The sequence below is a fragment of the Podarcis raffonei genome, chromosome 8, assembly GCF_027172205.1.
Source record: "Podarcis raffonei isolate rPodRaf1 chromosome 8, rPodRaf1.pri, whole genome shotgun sequence".
Taxonomy (NCBI): domain Eukaryota; kingdom Metazoa; phylum Chordata; class Lepidosauria; order Squamata; family Lacertidae; genus Podarcis; species Podarcis raffonei.
The window spans coordinates 6,017,621-6,033,334 of NC_070609.1; the positions used below are offsets into that span (position 1 = coordinate 6,017,621).

General features: G+C 49.0%; 1 protein-coding gene across 5 annotated transcripts in view; it reads right to left on the reverse strand.

The window, feature by feature from the left end:
- Positions 1-5,375: 5,375 nt before the first annotated feature.
- The window catches only part of CATSPERG (cation channel sperm associated auxiliary subunit gamma), a 50,364-nt gene continuing 40,025 nt past the window's right edge, over positions 5,376-15,714 (reverse strand). For all 5 annotated transcript variants that reach the window (XM_053397750.1, XM_053397751.1, XM_053397752.1 and 2 more), the window contains 3 exons: positions 13,025-13,124; positions 7,557-7,683; positions 5,376-6,271 (listed from right to left, as the gene is read on the reverse strand). In XM_053397750.1, coding sequence (XP_053253725.1) covers positions 6,141-6,271; positions 7,557-7,683; positions 13,025-13,124 — 358 coding nt within the window. In that variant the 3' untranslated portion in view covers positions 5,376-6,140. The remainder of the gene's footprint in view (positions 6,272-7,556; positions 7,684-13,024; positions 13,125-15,714) is intronic.

Here is a 15,714-nt window from a genome sequence, read left to right on the forward strand (position 1 = left end):
TCCCGACCTAAAGAGGGGGTGGGGTTGCGGTCACACGCCCCCATCTACTTCTCGCGGGGCTGGGGCCAGCCCCGCGGGGATTCCCTTAGCATTAATATTCATCGCCCACAGCGTCAGCCAATCGGCTGGCGCTGGGGGCAGGCCCACCAGGGAGCATTTAGGGTCAGGGCAGCCATGGCTCGCCCCTTTTCTCTCTTACAGCTGCTGCGGTTTCCCACCCACCCACCCACCCACCCTCTAGGTTTGCTTTCTGACTTTGCTATGGGCTTCGGCTGGTCGCCGCAAGGGGCCTGGTAGGAGTTTTTCCATTTGGCTAATTGGCTGTATTTTGAAGCCACTTGGTTTTTTCGCCTACCTCGTAGCAAAACGTCACAACTCCTTGGTTTTGGCGGTTAGGCATTGGCAGGGGGCATTGTCATGCAAATGAAGTCGGGGGGGAGGAATGCCATCACCTCCCCCAAATCTTGAAGGGTGGTCTGTTAAAGGACTCCGAGGGGCGTCGCCTCGTCCGAAACCTATGGAGGCTAGGGCCTAAAGCGCGCTCCCGAGCGGTAACCCCTTGGGGAGCGCCTACGGATGTGCATCTCGGGGGGCTCCCCCTGTTGGTGTTTAACCCCTTCCCGGTTAGTCCGGATAGTCTGTTAGGGCCAATGCCTAAAGCCAATACCGCTCTTACCTGTAATCAATAAAGTTGTGGCCATTTTCGCCCATTAACCTAAATTCTTGTGTCCGGTGTCTTTATTTACTCCATCTGTGGGAGGGGGCGGGTATCGCCATGCAAATCTCCTCAGTGCTGCCTCACGGTGCTCCGTATTTCACTGAGGCGGTTCTCTTTGCCCCTTAAATCTCCTCAGAACTTATCAGGCGTTCCTCGTTGTGGGACATCTTGCCCCTTGGGTTGTGGAGCAGCCAACCATTCCTCCTCAGTGGCGTACTAGTGACTTGGTGGGGGCTCCAAAACGGCGGGAAACACCACATTAGTTTGTGGGGTTTGTTGTTGTTTTTATCATGTATTTTGTGCTTTTAGGTTGTATTTTTATGTTGTGAACTGCCCTGAGATCTGTGGATGATGGGTGGTATACTACTACAGTCGTACCTCGGGTTGAATGTGCTTCAGGTTGAGCGTTTTCGGGTTGCGCTCCACAGCAACCCGGAAGTAACGGAGCGCATTACTTCCGGGTTTTGCTGCTCGCGCATGCGCATGCCCACAAAATGACGTCACACACATGCGTGGAAGTGGCAAAACCTGACCCGCACACGTGCAGATGCGTCGTACGTTCCATTCAGGAAGCGAACGGGGCTCTGGAACGGATCTTGTTCGCATCCCAAGGTACCACTGTACTGGTAGTAGTAGTAGTAATATTACTCCAGTCAAACAGCACAAGGAGTACAGCATACAGGAGGTCATGGAGAGAAGTGCACATCTTCAGGCCAGAGAGTTGGTCCTTAAAAAAACAAAAAAAAACCTCCAGTCCTCAGAGGCAGGCTACATTCAGAGGCTCAGGAGGCCTTGGCTCACCTCCAGCCCACGTGGGAGCAAGTTGCACATTTGGAGCTCTCCATGGTCCTGCAACAGCTGACCTCCCTTCATTAGTCAACTGGAGCAAGATACAGGTTAGCTCATGGCTGTGCAGCAGCAGAAAGATCACTGGAAGCTGCCTTACACTGAGTCAGACCATTGGTCCATCTAGCTCAGTACTGTCAACACTGACTGGCAGAAGCTTTCCAGGGTTTCAGACAGGGAGTGTCTCCCAGCCCTAGCTGGAGATGCCAGGTATTGAAGTTGGGGCCTTCTGCATGCCAAGCAAGTTGTGATGGCCTGGGAATCTGATTCAGAGGCTGAACCGGAGGAATCCCAGCCTGCACAGGAGTCCCCGCCTCCAGGGCCGGCTGAGCCGGGGCAAGGGCTTGAATCTGAAGGGCCCTCACCTGTGCTGGATCCTCAGGAGCAGACACCAGCTGAATCTGCTCTGGCTCCGGAGGTGATGGAGGACCCATTGCTTGCAGGTGCTCCTCTCTCAGCCCCGGCAAGGGAAGAGGAGGTCGCCTCTGGGTCCGGTGACTCTCCAGCCTCTCCTGAGCTGCAAAGGCTCAGGGCAGAGAGGCGGAGGGAACTAAGTTCCCGCAGGAGGAGTGCTCGCCTCCAGGCCAGGAGAGGCGAGTCACCTGTGGGCCGGGGCCGCCCTATGCCTTGGGGCAGATAAAAGCCGGTCAGCCCCAGTCCCAGGTTGCGGGAGCAACATCGTTGGTAACCTGTTTCCTGCCGGCACTCTGACCTGCTCTCCCGAGTTCCTGACCACGCCCGACTCCTTGCATTGGACCTCGCTTCGCCCCTGACGGACAGCCTTCTTACCCTCGACCTAGGACCGGACTCTGACTACGCCTCACGGTAACCTCCCCCCGGGACCAGCACACCTGAGCTGCAGAGGCTCAGGGCAGAGAGGCGGAGGGAACTAAGTTCCCGCAGGAGGAGTGCTCGCCTCCAGGCCAGGGGAGGCGAGTCACCTGTGGGCCGGGACCGCCCCAGGCCTCAGAGGAGATAAAGGCCAGTCAGCCCAGTCCCAGGTTGCAGGAGCAACATCGTTGGAAACCTGTTCCTGCCGGCACTCTGACCCGCTCTTCTGGAGTTCCTGACCACGCCCGGCTCCTTGCCTTGGACCCCGCTTCGCCCTTGACGGACAGCCTCCAGACCCTCGACCCAGGACCGGACTCAGACCACGCCGCACGGTAACACACACCCCCCCCCGGGACCAGCACACAAGTGCTCTGTCACTGAACTGCAGCCCTTCCTCTACAGGAGAACCTCTTGGGGCACCCAAGCTCACACTAAGCTATGGCTTGGTATAGCATGATGTGATGAGACACAAAATTGAAGCAAAAATTGGTTTCCACATGTTGCAATCTCTAACTACCCACTGTTGAAGAGTGCTCATCAGATACACTTTGATATTGCTTGCAAAGCTCATGAGAGACAGTACGGAAGGGGGTTGAATCTGCTGCCTGAGGCCAATGCTTCACCTCGCCTCAGGGGTGGGCTGCCCCTGAGAATGGGACTCTCAGTTGTATGTGTGAAGCAAATTCTCAATTTCAATTCAGGAAAAAGAAGTGCCTGTCACCAGTGCTATTTTTCTAGAAAAAGAGGTGCCAGGACTCACCATGAACACCTGCCTTGTTCTCTTATAATGGCAATGGTGCCCACCTGAGAGGTGCCAGAACTGAGTTCTGGCTTTAAAAAAGCCCTCCCTGTCACCTATCAGAAGTTTTGGCAATCAGATACATTTACAGCTCCCTTCACTCTTGGGGAAATTTCTTTTTCTCTTGTTTTCTTGTTAACGCTTGCAAAATAAATTATTTCCTACAATGCAGTCAAGCTCAGGAATAAATGATTTGGTGTTTGCAGCGGGTGCAGACTGCCCTCTAGTGGATTACCATAGTAGCACAGATCTAAAAAACTGCATTTATTTTTTTTCACTAGAAAAACTGGTTTTAAGGAAATGCAACTTCCTTAATACTTTATCCATATTGTCCTGGGCTTTCTTATCTGATTTCTGTAAGTAGAGTCATAAGTGTAGGTTGCCTGAGGCAATAGCTGTTCAGAGCCATGGACTTGTTAATAGCTTGGAGATGTGTTAATTGGTGAAAGCTTCTTGATATAGCACGTTGTGGGAACCTATCAAGGATGGGCAACAATTAGCAGAGGTGGACCTTGGGGGTCTCAAGTTTCAGCGGTGACCTGTGCAAGGTCAAAGTTCAACGCTCCTCTTGCTTCTCGCACACCATTCTAAATCATAGTTTCAGCATCCTCAAGGCTCCATGACCAGTGCAAGTGTAGTAAGCAAGCAAGTAAATAAATAAATAAATAAATAGTGTGTGTTTCATAAATTCTGAAACAAGGGGAGTTGAGTAGAGTAGAAAAATCAGGAATGAGGACTGGGGCGGGGGGGGAGGCAGCGCTTCTCTTTCTGGGGGAAATGGCTCTTTATAAGGATTTACCTAATTCACTCTGCGAAGTAAGAGGGGCAGAGCTGTACTGCTGAGTTCCTTTGGAATGGGTATGGAACTGAAAATACTTTGGAGAAAGTCCAGGGTTTGTGTGGGATTTGTTGTCTAGCTGCTATCTAGCTAGATTGGAGGCAATGGGGTGAAGAAGCCTCTGCATTCTATAAACTGTGGCTAGCCTTCCCTGGCAGGTTTTAGCAGCCAGCTCCAAAGTCCAATCCTATGAGCAAGGATACTTAGAATTAAAGCACAATCCCACTTAAAGTATAATCTCTAGTTGCATTTAGGCACCTAATGAATACTACTGCTTTAAAAGAATCCTTTGCACATTTACCATATGTTCCGGCGTATAAGACAACTTTTTAACCCAGGAAAATGGTTTCCAAAGCCTTGTCGTACTCCTTTCCCAATTTTGAACCAATCAGTTGTTCCATATCCAGTTCTAACTGTAGCTTCTTGTCCCACATAGAGATTTCTCAGGAGACAGATGAGGTGATCAGGCACTCCCATTTCTTTAAGAACTTGCCATAGTTTGCTGTGGTAGACACAGTCAAATGCTTTTGCGTAGTCAATGAAGCAGAAGTAGATGTTTTTCTGGAACTCTCTAACTTTCTCCATAATCCAGTGCATGTTTGCAATTTGGTCTCTGGTTCCTCCGCCCCTTTGAAATCCAGCTTGCACTTCTGGGAGTACTCGGTCCACATACTGCAGCTTACCCCTCACAAAGCTAGATTCCCAGCACCCCTTTAAAAGCTATGGTTCCCAGAATTATTTTAGCGAAGTTGTGTGATTTAAATGTATGGCATGCAGGCAGCCTCTGTCCTGAGCAGCTTTCAGAGGTCAGCAAAGATGAATTTAGAGCCCCTTGTGAGAGACAGAGCTGCTCTCAGGACTTCTGCATGATTCCTTTTTCCTCTCCATTTTAATACCAGATTACAAGGAGGGAGAAAATGCAAGCTGAGCCTGATATTCTCCCCGCTTTCTCCCCTTCCACCTTGCAAGCTAACCCTCTTGCAGTTTCCTGATCCCCAAGAATTTGCCTATAAAATGAAACTTGCATGCTTTTAAATTCATGTGGGAGTGCACGGGGGGGGGGGCAATCCTTGCTCCTGTCCTGACTGGGGTGTCTCTGTGTGTGTCAATACATGCTCACAGGTCAGACCTGTTACAGATAGGTAGCCGTGTTGGTCTGCCATAGTCAAAACAAAAAATTTTTTTCCTTCCAGTAGCACCTTAAAGACCAACTAAGTTAGTTCTTGGTATGAGCTTTCGTGTGCATGCACACTTCTTCAGACCTGTGCAATGAGAAGTTAATGACTTTCCACCGTTATGTTCTGCACTCACTGGAGGACAAAAGATACTCCTTACCAACCAAATTGCACAGCAATCAAATGTTTAATGAACCATGTAACGTCTTGGAATGACCATCAAAAACTAACAACATTAAGTGAACAGATAAGAAAATTGGTAAAAAGGATTATCTGCCTCCTTTTTAAAGAAATGACTGGGGAAAGGTGCAATGGCCTTCCATTCATTCACAAACTGCCTCTACACAGGCAGATGTTAAGCTGAAAGCAGGCCTGGAGTTTCATGTACAGGATCAGGCACTTGTCATGTGTAAAGTGGATCAATCAGGTTTTTTGGTTAAGTTGGCCTGTCCGGTTTAATTCTGCAGCTGCTTTCTAGCGTCAGGATGATACACAGCAGCTGAGAAAGCACCAGGGCGATGGAATACATTACATATTGACCTGAGATGACTAAAGGGGTTTGAGGAATAGCAAAAAGGTGCTGCCTAGGGTGATATAGTTGAAACTGGGTAGTCTCTGGGTATCTCCCACCAACTGGTCTTAGTGGTTTTACTGACACAGATTTCTGGAACGGTTCCCATGCATCTTGCAAATGGGCCAACTGAACAACTTGCTCACAGACCACCGTGTTTTGTGGTTTTTTTAAAGCTTTGTGATTCAGATGTCATTCAGTTGTTATGTCCAAGGTGGCTGTTGTTTGCTCCATGTCAGGACATTGCAAGCAAAGAGGAGCCCTTTGCAAGCTCATCAGAGGAAGGAGAATCACAGAGGGATGGTGCACCCAGACACAGTGCAGGGCTAGTGGCAGAAAGGGCCTGGAAGCTGTAGCTGACATTAGCGCGTTTTTGACTGGGGAGGCCCTTTCGGGGATTGTGATTGTGGTGAACTGATCCCGCTGAGTTCAGAGGCCAAGTGCTGCAGGGATCCTTGACTGGTGAATGAAGATGAGAAGGTGAGGCTGGATTCTGGCAGCAGAGAGAGAGAGAGAGAGAGAGAGAGAGAGAGAGAGAGAGAGAGATTCAAATGGTTCCAGAAATAGCTGAAGATGTAACTCACAAGAAGCTGAGAGGCTCAATACGTTGACTGTTAAACTGGTTCCATGGAGCATGCTTAGTCCCAGTTTTTGGACTAGCAAAGCAAAAAAAGAGGGAGGCAGGCCTGGTACAGCATCTGTGAAAGTGTGCCTGCCTGCCCTAGTACAGTTGAGCTAAATCATTAGGTGACCATAGGCCAAGGGTCACCAATGGCTCCCATGAGGGTCTCCTCAAAAATCCACAACAGTGGTGCCCCGCAAGACGAATGCCTCGAAGGCGGAAAACCCGCTAGACGAAAGGGTTTTCCATTTTGGAGGAGCTTCGCAAAACGAATTTCCTATGGGCTTGCTTCGCAAGACAAAAATGTCTTGCGAGTTCCTGCGGGGTTTTTTTCCTCCCCCCCCCTTTTCCCAAGCCACTAAGCCGCTTATCAGCTGATCTGCTAAGCCGCTAAACAGCTGATCCGCTAAGCCGCTAAACAGCTGATCGCTAAGCCGCTTATCAGCTGATCCGCTAAGCCGCTTATCAGCTGATCCGCTAAGCCGCTTAACAGCTGATCCGCTAAGCCGCTAAGCTGCTTAACAGCTGATCCGCTAAGCCCGCTAAGCCGCTAATAGCGCTAAGCCGCTAATGGGCTTGCTTCGCAAGACAAAAAAACCGCAAGACGAAGAGACTCGCGGAACGGATTCTTTTTGTCTTGCGAGGCACCACTGAACTGACAGGAGATTGTTCACTCTTTCTACTTCCTTCCTATTTGCACTGGCCCAGCCTCTCCTACACTGAATATGCCCTTTTAAACCATTCCAACAGTTTAGGGCAGAGGTTCTCAACCTTTTTGAGTCCACAGCTCCCTTGACCAACTACATTCTTTCTGCAGCAACCCTGTGGAGAAACACGCTCTGAAGCCCAGCTATGTCACCCCTCGCCTGCAGAGCCGGCAGCCCCTCACCCCATTTCAAACACCCTTTCTTGTGATGTGTTCCCTCAGCCTCCTCTCCTCTCCCCTCTTGGTGAGTTAGGATTAGCCATATCCCTGCCTCCTCAAGATACAAATGACATCTTCCCATGTTAATGAGACTGGCAGACCTAAGTCCTTAAGGCAAACCAAAATTGGCCTTCCTGCTAAGAGATCACATTTTCCCTATCAGATGGTTCCCTAACAGAAGTCTCAAGGAGGTTTTGTCCTCCTTAGTGCCCCTGCTTGTTGCCAACTCACCTATTCGCATAGCTAAAGCTTCCTCCAATCTCCGGAATGTTTTGTTGAATAAGGCCTTGACCAAGGGGCCCGTGATGTAAACCACTATGTATAGAAGAAGCAAGCCAAGGATGATGGCTATTGTAACCTTGGAGCGGAGAGGGGGGAAAGAGAGAAGATGGTTGTTAATTCCTAGGTAAAGGTAAAGGTACCTCTGCCCGTACGGGCCAGTCTTGACAGACTCTAGGGTTGTGCACTCATCTCACTCTAGAGGCCGGGAGCCAGCACTGTCCGCAGACACTTCCGGGTCACGTGGCCAGTGTGACAAGCTGCATCTGGCGAGCCAGCGCAGCACACGGAACGCCGTTTACCTTCCCGCTGGTTAGCGGTCCCTATTTATCTACTTGCACCCGGGGGTGCTTTCAAACTGCTAGGTTGGCAGGCGCTGGGACTGAACGATGGGAGCGCACCCGGCCGCGGGGATTCAAACCGCCGACCATGCGATCGGCAAGTCCTAGGCGCTGAGGTTTTACCCACAGCGCCACCCGCGTCCCCCCTAATTAACAATTAGTGTTAATTCCTAATTGTTAGCAATACCTGTATGTGAACAGAAACCTCCAAAATTGCTAGGAGAGGGAGCAAGAAAGGAATGTGGGACTGCACACAAATGTTCATTCCCATCTGCGGATGAAGGTTATTCAGGCTAGCAAAAGATAAAACCAATGGGATCAGCAACAAGGGTGTTGCAGTGTATCCTCCCTCCTAGAACGATTGTTTCTGTTTGGGTTCGGCCAGCTATTCTCACTCCCTGCCATTCTGCTTCCCTTTTCCTAAACGGCACAAAGCGTGGTAAGAACTATGGCATTTGTTCCCACGGCAGAATTCACTTGCACAAGACATACTGATGGCCACCAACTTTAAAACAGGGTAGGGAAATTTATGCAGGATAAGGCTGTCAGTGGGTACTGGCCACGGCGGCTACCTTCTACCTGTTACGAAAAAGGAGCAATGCAGAAGCAAGCACCAGGTGGCTGGAATGGTAAACAGGATGTGGCTGTTATTGGATTGTACCGTGGGAACCAGGCACAGTCTATTCACTGCTCTGAGAGCCGGATGTTACCTCAGAGCAGCACATGACCCTGTACTGGAAGTACATGGGTGGAGTTTATTCTCTCTCTGCAGTGGGGAAGCAGAGTGTGCAGACATGTTTTCTCTGTACTGCTGAAAGACAGAAATAAAGACATGTAGATATATTTCTGTCTGTCACATTCCCCCTCCCTGGGGGAGGAGTGGTGTGTTCTTTTCACGTTTGAAAGGATCGCCGAAGAGACCTCCCTTGATCTTGCCGGCAGACGCTGGCAGGGGAGGTAAACATAAGGATTCAAGCCGGGCACCTGGAGGGTGGCCAAATTCCTAAGAGCTGGAGGCTCTGCTGGTTTGAATTCCGACAACTGGTAGCAGACCGATGGTTATCTGATCTATGAGAATCTGCATGAGAGGTGAGAGGTCGATGAATCGTTGCCATCCTCTGCACCTAAGGAGATAATGAAAAGCGTCTGCCTGCAGCCAGAAAGCTGAAACAGACAGCTGGACACCGAGAGGAGTGTGTTTCAAGGCAACGGAGCCCCAAAAAAGGTATGCTGCATTTTGGGAGAGAGAGAATGAACGCAGAAAGGTTTATTTTCTGGTTCACAAGAAAGAGCTGCGTTTGAAAAAAACAAGCTCTGAAAGAGCAAGCTTGCATACCAGGAATTCCTGTGGTGAGATAAGGAGTTCCGTCCTGAGCAGGTTGCTAGGCAACGTCTGCCAGTTACTGAGTGGGCTAAAAGGGCCTGGGAAATCGAAACTGTATCTGCGCAGCTGTGCAAGGGTTTTGAAAAAACAGCCCAAAGGCTTGCCTGCCAGTGAAGCAGTAAACAGAGACTTTTGGAGTTTTACTGGCTTGAAAAGTGAAAGCTGGCTTGAGATTGAGTGTAAAGCTGACCCTTGGATTCAGCATGGATGCCAAGAAGGGGGGAGTGCCCCTGAATGCCATGGTTCTAGATGAACACAGCCGGCATGCTGCACTGGAAGTAAAGGACAGGGGGGGGGAGGAACGGAGTTCTAATTCCCCCACCGATGAGGCTACTGGAAAGGATGCTGTAGCTTTGAATGTTGTCCAGTGTTACAGTTGCGGACAGGCTGGGCATCTTCAGCGGAACTGCAAGAAGCCACGTCAGCCTAAAGGAGCGAAGGGCCGCTCAGCAAAGCCTGAGGCGTCAGGCAAAGGTCATACCAAGCCTATGGTGGAACCTGCAAAGGCTTTGATGGCGAAAGGAACCACGCCAGATGTTGGGAACGCGTTTATTATCGACACTGCAGCGACGGTTCATATGTCCCCACACAGAGGACTCTTTTCAACGTTTAAGAAGCAAAGCTTCACTGTGACACAGGCCAATGGTCAGGAGCTGGAAGCGGCCGGCGTGGGGACTGTCTATCTTAAGAGTCTGGACTTGACAATAAACAATGTTTACTTGGTTCCTGAATTGAAGTTCAATCTGCTGAGTGTTTCGCAGATTGCAAAGAGAGGACTGAAACTGTCCTACGATGCTGAGAGCTGCAAGATCTACAAAGATGGAGAGTTATATCTTTCTGCCAAACAGAAGGATGGACTATATTTGTTGACTTTTGCACAAAGTGATTACATGGAATGTAATTCATCTGTGTCTAACCTAGTTTCTCTTGCAGGTGTGAGCAAGAAGAAGACCGGGGTCAACAGGGCATTTCAGCGGGTGTATGCTGATGTGATTGGTCCTCTAGAACCATCTAGAGGCAATGCAAGATATTATCTTGTGTGTGTGGATCATTTCTCTAACTATGTCTGGGTTTATGTGTTGAGAAAGCCACAGGAAGCCTTGGAGAGGTTTCAGGAGTTTTGTGACAAAGTTAAGAGTATGCATGATGCTAACATTGATTGTCTATTCACAGATGAGAAGCAGATTTTTCTTTTACAGGATTTCCAAAGGTTCCTGCAGAAAAAGGGGATCAGACACAAGATTGCTGTTTCAGCGGAAGCGTGGAACAGGGGTGTCTGTGTACGGGTGAACAGAGAATTGCAAAAGGGGATGGAAGCGCAATTGCTTAGTTCACATCTGCCACATGAGTACTGGGCCGAGTCTCTAATGTCGTTCTGTTATACGAAAGTGAGAAAGGTTTCAAAAGAGTTGGGAAGTTCTCCTTTTGAGAAACTGTTCCACAGAAAACCTTCTGTTGCCCATTTCAAGGTTTTTGGGTCTCATGTGAGAACAGAAGCTCCAGGTGGAGTAAAGAATGCCAGAGGCATTTTTGTGGGGTATGAAAAGGGTCTCTACAGAGTAATTTTGTCTGAATCTGGTCAGGTGATTCTCACAAAATTTCTAGAGAGTGCTCCTGAACAGGAGAGAGTGATAGTACACACATTTCCCACTGAGGACGATTCAGATGATGATGATTTCACTGATTTCAGCTGTACAGAAAGTGATGACACTGATAGCTCGGAGAGCTCAGTTGTCACAGTCATTGAGAGGAAGTCTCACACAATGGATAGGCCTTCACAACTGAAGGATGAACCACTGTTTACCATTGGAACTAGTTCTCCAAAGAGTCCTGAGACTGGACCAGTGAGCAGAGAGGATCAGCACCTCATACGTAGGTCTGAGAGAGTTACAAAGGGTCAACCACCCAAGAGGTACTCAAAAGAGTTTGCTAACTTAGCTGTTGCATGTGTTGCTGTTGTAAACAACCGAGGACAGGTTGGAGCTGTGTCTAAGTCAGAGACAAAGACACAACAGAGAGTTGCTAGCCAAGGTAATGCAGATGCACTCATTCCTTGGAAACCAGACAACCAGAGAGGTACACTGGGGAAACCAGTGGCGGGGAGTTCCAAGGGTGGAACTGAAACAACAGGGGAGTGTTATGTGTATAACAACTGTTTGTTTTCTTCTCTGGATCATGCTTTGCTTGCTGCAACACGCATTGATTCTTTTGGGGGAGGATGTTACGAAAAAGGAGCAATGCAGAAGCAAGCACCAGGTGGCTGGAATGGTAAACAGGATGTGGCTGTTATTGGATTGTACCGTGGGAACCAGGCACAGTCTATTCACTGCTCTGAGAGCCGGATGTTACCTCAGAGCAGCACATGACCCTGTACTGGAAGTACATGGGTGGAGTTTATTCTCTCTCTGCAGTGGGGAAGCAGAGTGTGCAGACATGTTTTCTCTGTACTGCTGAAAGACAGAAATAAAGACATGTAGATATATTTCTGTCTGTCACATTCCCCCTCCCTGGGGGAGGAGTGGTGTGTTCTTTTCACGTTTGAAAGGATCGCCGAAGAGACCTCCCTTGATCTTGCCGGCAGACGCTGGCAGGGGAGGTAAACATAAGGATTCAAGCCGGGCACCTGGAGGGTGGCCAAATTCCTAAGAGCTGGAGGCTCTGCTGGTTTGAATTCCGACAACACCTCCACTGTTAGAGGCAACCAGCCGCTGAATACCATTTGCTTTGAATCACAAGTGGGGAGGCAACTCCTATGCTTGCTTGCGGGCTTCCCAGGGAGATCTGGTTGGCCATGGTGATTCTATACTCACTTTGGCCAAACAGATGGCAATGAGAACCCCCCAGGCAAGACAATAGGATTTGCCCCATTTGTGATTCCCAGCAACTGGTTTTCAGAGGCATACTGCCTTCATTCAGTCTTCTACGGTGCTATGCTACAAGCACAGCTGGTTCTCATCTTTATAGCCTGAAGTAATAATAATAATAATTTATTATTTATACCCCGCCCATCTGGCTGAGTTTCCCCAGCCACTCTGGGGGGGCTCCCAATCAATTGTTGAAAACAGTACAGCTTTACATATTAAAAACTTCCCTGAACAGGGCTGCCTTAAGATGTCTTCTGAATGTCAGGTAGATGTTTATCTCTTTGACATCTGATGGGAGGGCGTTCCACAGGGTGGGCGCCACTACCGAGAAGGCCCTCTGTCTGGTTCCCTGTAGCCTCACTTCTCGCAATGAGGGAACCGCCAGGAGGCCCTCGGCGCTGGATCTCAGTGTCTGGGCAGAACGATGGGGGTGGAGACGCTCCTTCAGGTATACAGGACCGAGGCCATTTAGGGCTTTAAAGGTCAGCACCAACACTTTGAATCGCACTTGGAAACGTACTGGGAGCCAATGCAGATCTCTCAGAACCGGTGTTATGTGGTCCTGGTGGGACTTTGAAGGACTTTGAACTTGGGTATCCATAGGGCCACTTTATTCCACATGAAGCTGGCCATCACCTGAGCCCCCCTGAAGTATAGAGGGTCTGTTATGACTAGATGGCTGGGGGCGGCTTTTCCAAGTGTGGCACTCCATATATGCCCTCTACAGGGAGACTTGCATGGTGTTGACCCTGATGTCCTTTTGGTCATCAAGCAAAGCCTTTTCATTCCATACAGAAAGAATGAAGATGCTCAAGGCACGGCGGCTGTTACCTTCAAGAGAAAGATGGCCCGGGTGGGGCTGAGGCGCAAGCCATGGACATGGATAATGAACTCCAAGGCATAATCACAGTAGGTGGATTCGTCGACACCCCTATGGAAGCAAAAGAGGCAGGACGTCAGTTGACTACTGGTCTGAGCAGGCCTGCTTAGCTTGGTCAATTGCTGTTTACAGCTCTCTGCTTAGATCTTTACATTGCTTGCAGGGCAGCAGCTGAAGAAGGAGCACAAAGGGTTTTCTTGTGTGTGTTTCTTGTGGCTGATTAGCTGCTCTCCCTGTGCAAGGGTCAGAGGGGGCAGGGTTTCTGTTGAGGCAGGTGATTAGCTGTGGGAGGAGCTTATCAGAGCTTGCAGGGCAGCAACTGAAGAAGGAGCAAAAAGGGTTTTCTTGCAGTTTGATCCATCTTTTAGATTTCGGGGAGCTAGTCTCAAACGTTTGTTGGGGGAGACCTAGGTTTTTTTGGGGGGGATTTATTTGTCCTGTCTTTACGCTTTTTATGATGGAGGACCGCTGTAGTCACCCCCAACGACACGTTCTCAAGATGGAGGGTGAGGGAACAGCTGCAGTCGCCTGTGGTTCCTGCGCAATGTTTGCCATCTTGCCAAAGGTTGCAGGCAGCTCTACCTGCAGCAACTGCATGTTGATTGCCCTCTTAAAAGACAAAGTCCAGCAACTGGAGGAACGTGTAGCTACGCTCCAAAGAATTAGAGAGCTGGAGCTCTTCTTGGAAGCAACAGAGCACACCGTCTCCACCAAGGAGGAAACAGGGGACTCCCCTGAGAAGGAGGCTAGTTCACCAACACAGGAGCCAGATATATGGAGAAACGTGACGCAAAGAAGTAGGAGGCCCAGGGTTCGCTCTGATTGTTTAGAAATACACAATCGCTTTGAGGTCCTCTCCCCTAGCATGGAAGACGAAGAGCAGACTCCATTTGAGGATCTCTCCCTCATTACAGTCGATCAGGTATATGAAGACGAGCAGCAAAGTCAGTCCTCAGGGACTGTGCAGGCGACCTTGGAACGGACAGCTCACGGAAGAACCCTGACCAGACCTAAGAGGAGGCGTGTAGTGGTGATAGGGGATTCCCTACTGAGGGGAACAGAAGCAGTGATCTGTGGGCCTGACAAGATGTCTCAGGAAGTGTGCTGTCTCCCCGGGGCTAAGATCCAAGATGTAACTGAACGACTGCAAGGAATCATAAAACCCACTGACAAATACCCCTTCCTCTTGGTTCATGTGGGAACCAATGACACTGCAAGCAATAGCCTCCAGAAGATCAAAAGAGATTACGAGGCTCTGGGCAGGAAATTGAAGCAATTAAATGCACAAATTGTCATCTTATCTGTCCTTCCAGTTGAACGACGTGGCCCATGGAGAGAGAGGAAAATAGTGGAAGTGAACAACTGGCTTCGCAAATGGTGTAAACAGGAACGGTTTGGATTCTTAGATCACGGACTGCAGTTTCTTGAAGATGGACTTCTGGCAAGCGATGGGCTGCACCTCACAACGGTTGGGAGGAATGTTTTTGCCAAAAATCTCAGAAACCTCATCAGGAGGGCTTTAAACTGACTAATGTGGGGGAGGGAAACAGTGCTCCTGAAGGTAGGAGTCTATCAATTGATGAAGATGATCATCCAAATGTCATAGACCAAATGGAGCAAACAGCACGCAGAGGAAAAAATCCTTAAATAAGAGACACGGGGGAATGATTAATGGACTTCAATGTCTGTACACTAATGCGCAAAGCATGGGAAATAAACAAGATGAGCTTGAGCTCTTGGTACAGCAAACTAAATATGACATAATAGGCATCACTGAAACCTGGTGGGATAAGTCCCACGATTGGAATGTAATAATGGAGGGATACAATCTATTTCAGAGAAACAGACCAGACAAGAAAGGAGGAGGAGTGGCGTTATATGTCAGGGATGTGTATACCTGTGAAGAGATCCAAGATTTAGAACCTCAAAGCCAAAGTGAGAGCATTTGGGTCAAAATTAAGGGAGAGAAGAATAACAGTGACCTCATTGTGGGAGTTTACTATAGATCCCCAAGCCAAACGGAGGACATAGATGATGCCTTCCTGGAACAGATGGCCAAGCATGCAAAAGGAAGGGAGATAGTAGTAATGGGGGACTTCAATTACCCGGATATTTGTTGGATGTCAAACTCAGCCAAGAGCATAAGGTCAAACAGATTCCTCATTGGCCTTGCAGACAACTTCATTGTCCAGAAAGTGGGAGAAGCAACAAGAGGAACAGCCATTTTAGATCTGGTCCTAACCAATGTTGATGACCTGGTTAGTGGGGTAGAAGTGGAAGGATCATTAGGCGCGAGTGATCATGCTCTTCTGAAGTTTACTATACAGCGGAAAGGAGCAGCCAAGCATACTAGGACTCAATTTCTCGACTTTAAGAAAGCCGACTTCATAAAACTTAGGGAAGTGCTGGGTGAGATCCCATGGACAGTAATACTAAAAGGAAAGGGAGTTCATGATGGCTGGGAGTTTGTTAAGAGGGAGATAGTAAAAGCACAACTTCAGGCAATACCAATGAGACGGAAACATGGAAGGTGCCTAAAGAAGCCAGGGTGGCTATCTAAAGAACTTTTAACTGAGTTAAGATTAAAAAAGGATGTGTACAAAAAATGGAAAAGGGGGGAAACCACCAAAGAGGAATTCAA